This window comes from Cryptotermes secundus, unplaced genomic scaffold (genome assembly GCF_002891405.2).
Source record: "Cryptotermes secundus unplaced genomic scaffold, Csec_1.0 scaffold12877, whole genome shotgun sequence".
Classification (NCBI taxonomy): Eukaryota; Metazoa; Arthropoda; class Insecta; order Blattodea; family Kalotermitidae; genus Cryptotermes; species Cryptotermes secundus.
Genome location: NW_019772390.1, coordinates 1 through 1,048, shown reverse-complemented (window position 1 = coordinate 1,048; position 1,048 = coordinate 1). Strand labels below are relative to the sequence as shown.

Below are 1,048 nucleotides of genomic sequence, written 5' to 3'. Positions count from 1 at the left end.
GTGTAATTGACGACTAAAATTATAACTATGCCAGGGAATTCTGATATAGCGAACGAAGAAATAAACAAGTTTATTAGTGATGTACAACAGGGGTAAGTTGTTTGCAGCTTTGCAAAGGAGGCAGATTGATTATATTGAAATGTACTATGGAGCAGGGTTCTCTAATCTCTGTGCTTTGAATAAACAACAAATTCTGTTTGTACTGAATTTCTTTTAATTTATTTTGAGAATTATTACAAACTTTTGAGGCTATTGACAATATATTTTCAAATTCATTATATGCTCTTGTTTCAGAAAAGTATGGGGTTCCTATGACATAGCATTTAACACAGTCAACTTGCTGAAGAAGGTCATTGGCCATGGAAACTGGCAAACTGCTCAGTAAGTGGTTAAACCACCTGGAATGCCCCATCAATAATGTGGTTGTGGTGGTAGTTTGATGCTGAGTGTGTGTGATTTGATTGTGATATTGCAGAGATCTTGTGGCACTAGTCAGTGCAGAAGGCAGAAAGCTAACAAAGGCACTTCCACTGCAGGCATCAGTAGGCAACATGGTCAGGCGGGTTCTCAAGATAATCCGGGAGGAATATGTAGCCACTCAGCAGGTAGGACAAGCCATAATGGTCACTGGAATTGGTTTTCACAAAGTTTATTTACCTCATTACTGCCTTTGCAGCTCCCCATACCTCTTGTGTCATGTCATGCATTTTTTTCATAGTAAAAGTTACTGGTACTAACAAAATGGAAGTTAATTGCCGATCTTATATCGTTGCATTTGGGGATATATGAACAAAATAGAAATTTAAACCGTCCAGGTCCATTAAACAGACTGTTCCAGACTGTTAATTGTAAAATATTAAATCTGTTGCCAAAACAGATTTGGTGTGCAAAGCCACAAGAATACATCATGTGTGCCTGTTTTCCATTATTTAAAAAGCACATTACTTTTTTAANAAGCCACAAGAATACATCATGTGTGCCTGTTTTCCATTATTTAAAATGCAAATTACAGTCAACTCTCGATTATCCGGGCTAATGGTGGGGATGG

At 37.4% G+C, this 1,048-nt stretch overlaps 1 protein-coding gene across 1 annotated transcript; it reads left to right on the top strand.

The window, feature by feature from the left end:
• Positions 1 to 6: 6 nt before the first annotated feature.
• LOC111875220 (translation initiation factor eIF-2B subunit beta-like) lies at positions 7 to 937 on the top strand. The gene is made up of 3 exons (XM_023871279.2): positions 7 to 92; positions 295 to 381; positions 476 to 937. Exons 1-3 carry the CDS (start codon positions 28 to 30, stop codon positions 735 to 737), a joined length of 414 nt encoding a protein of 137 aa, XP_023727047.1. The 5' UTR covers positions 7 to 27; the 3' UTR covers positions 738 to 937.
• Positions 938 to 1,048: the final 111 nt, after the last annotated feature.

Bases quoted from the DNA above. Each gene is read 5' to 3' on its own strand.
- LOC111875220 (XM_023871279.2), top strand. From the start codon at position 28: ATGCCAGGGAATTCTGATATAGCGAACGAAGAAATAAACAAGTTTATT. The intron at 93-294 runs GTAAGTTGTTTG...CTCTTGTTTCAG, and splicing joins ATTAGTGATGTACAACAGGG to AAAAGTATGGGGTTCCTATG. The intron at 382-475 runs GTAAGTGGTTAA...GTGATATTGCAG, and splicing joins GGAAACTGGCAAACTGCTCA to AGATCTTGTGGCACTAGTCA.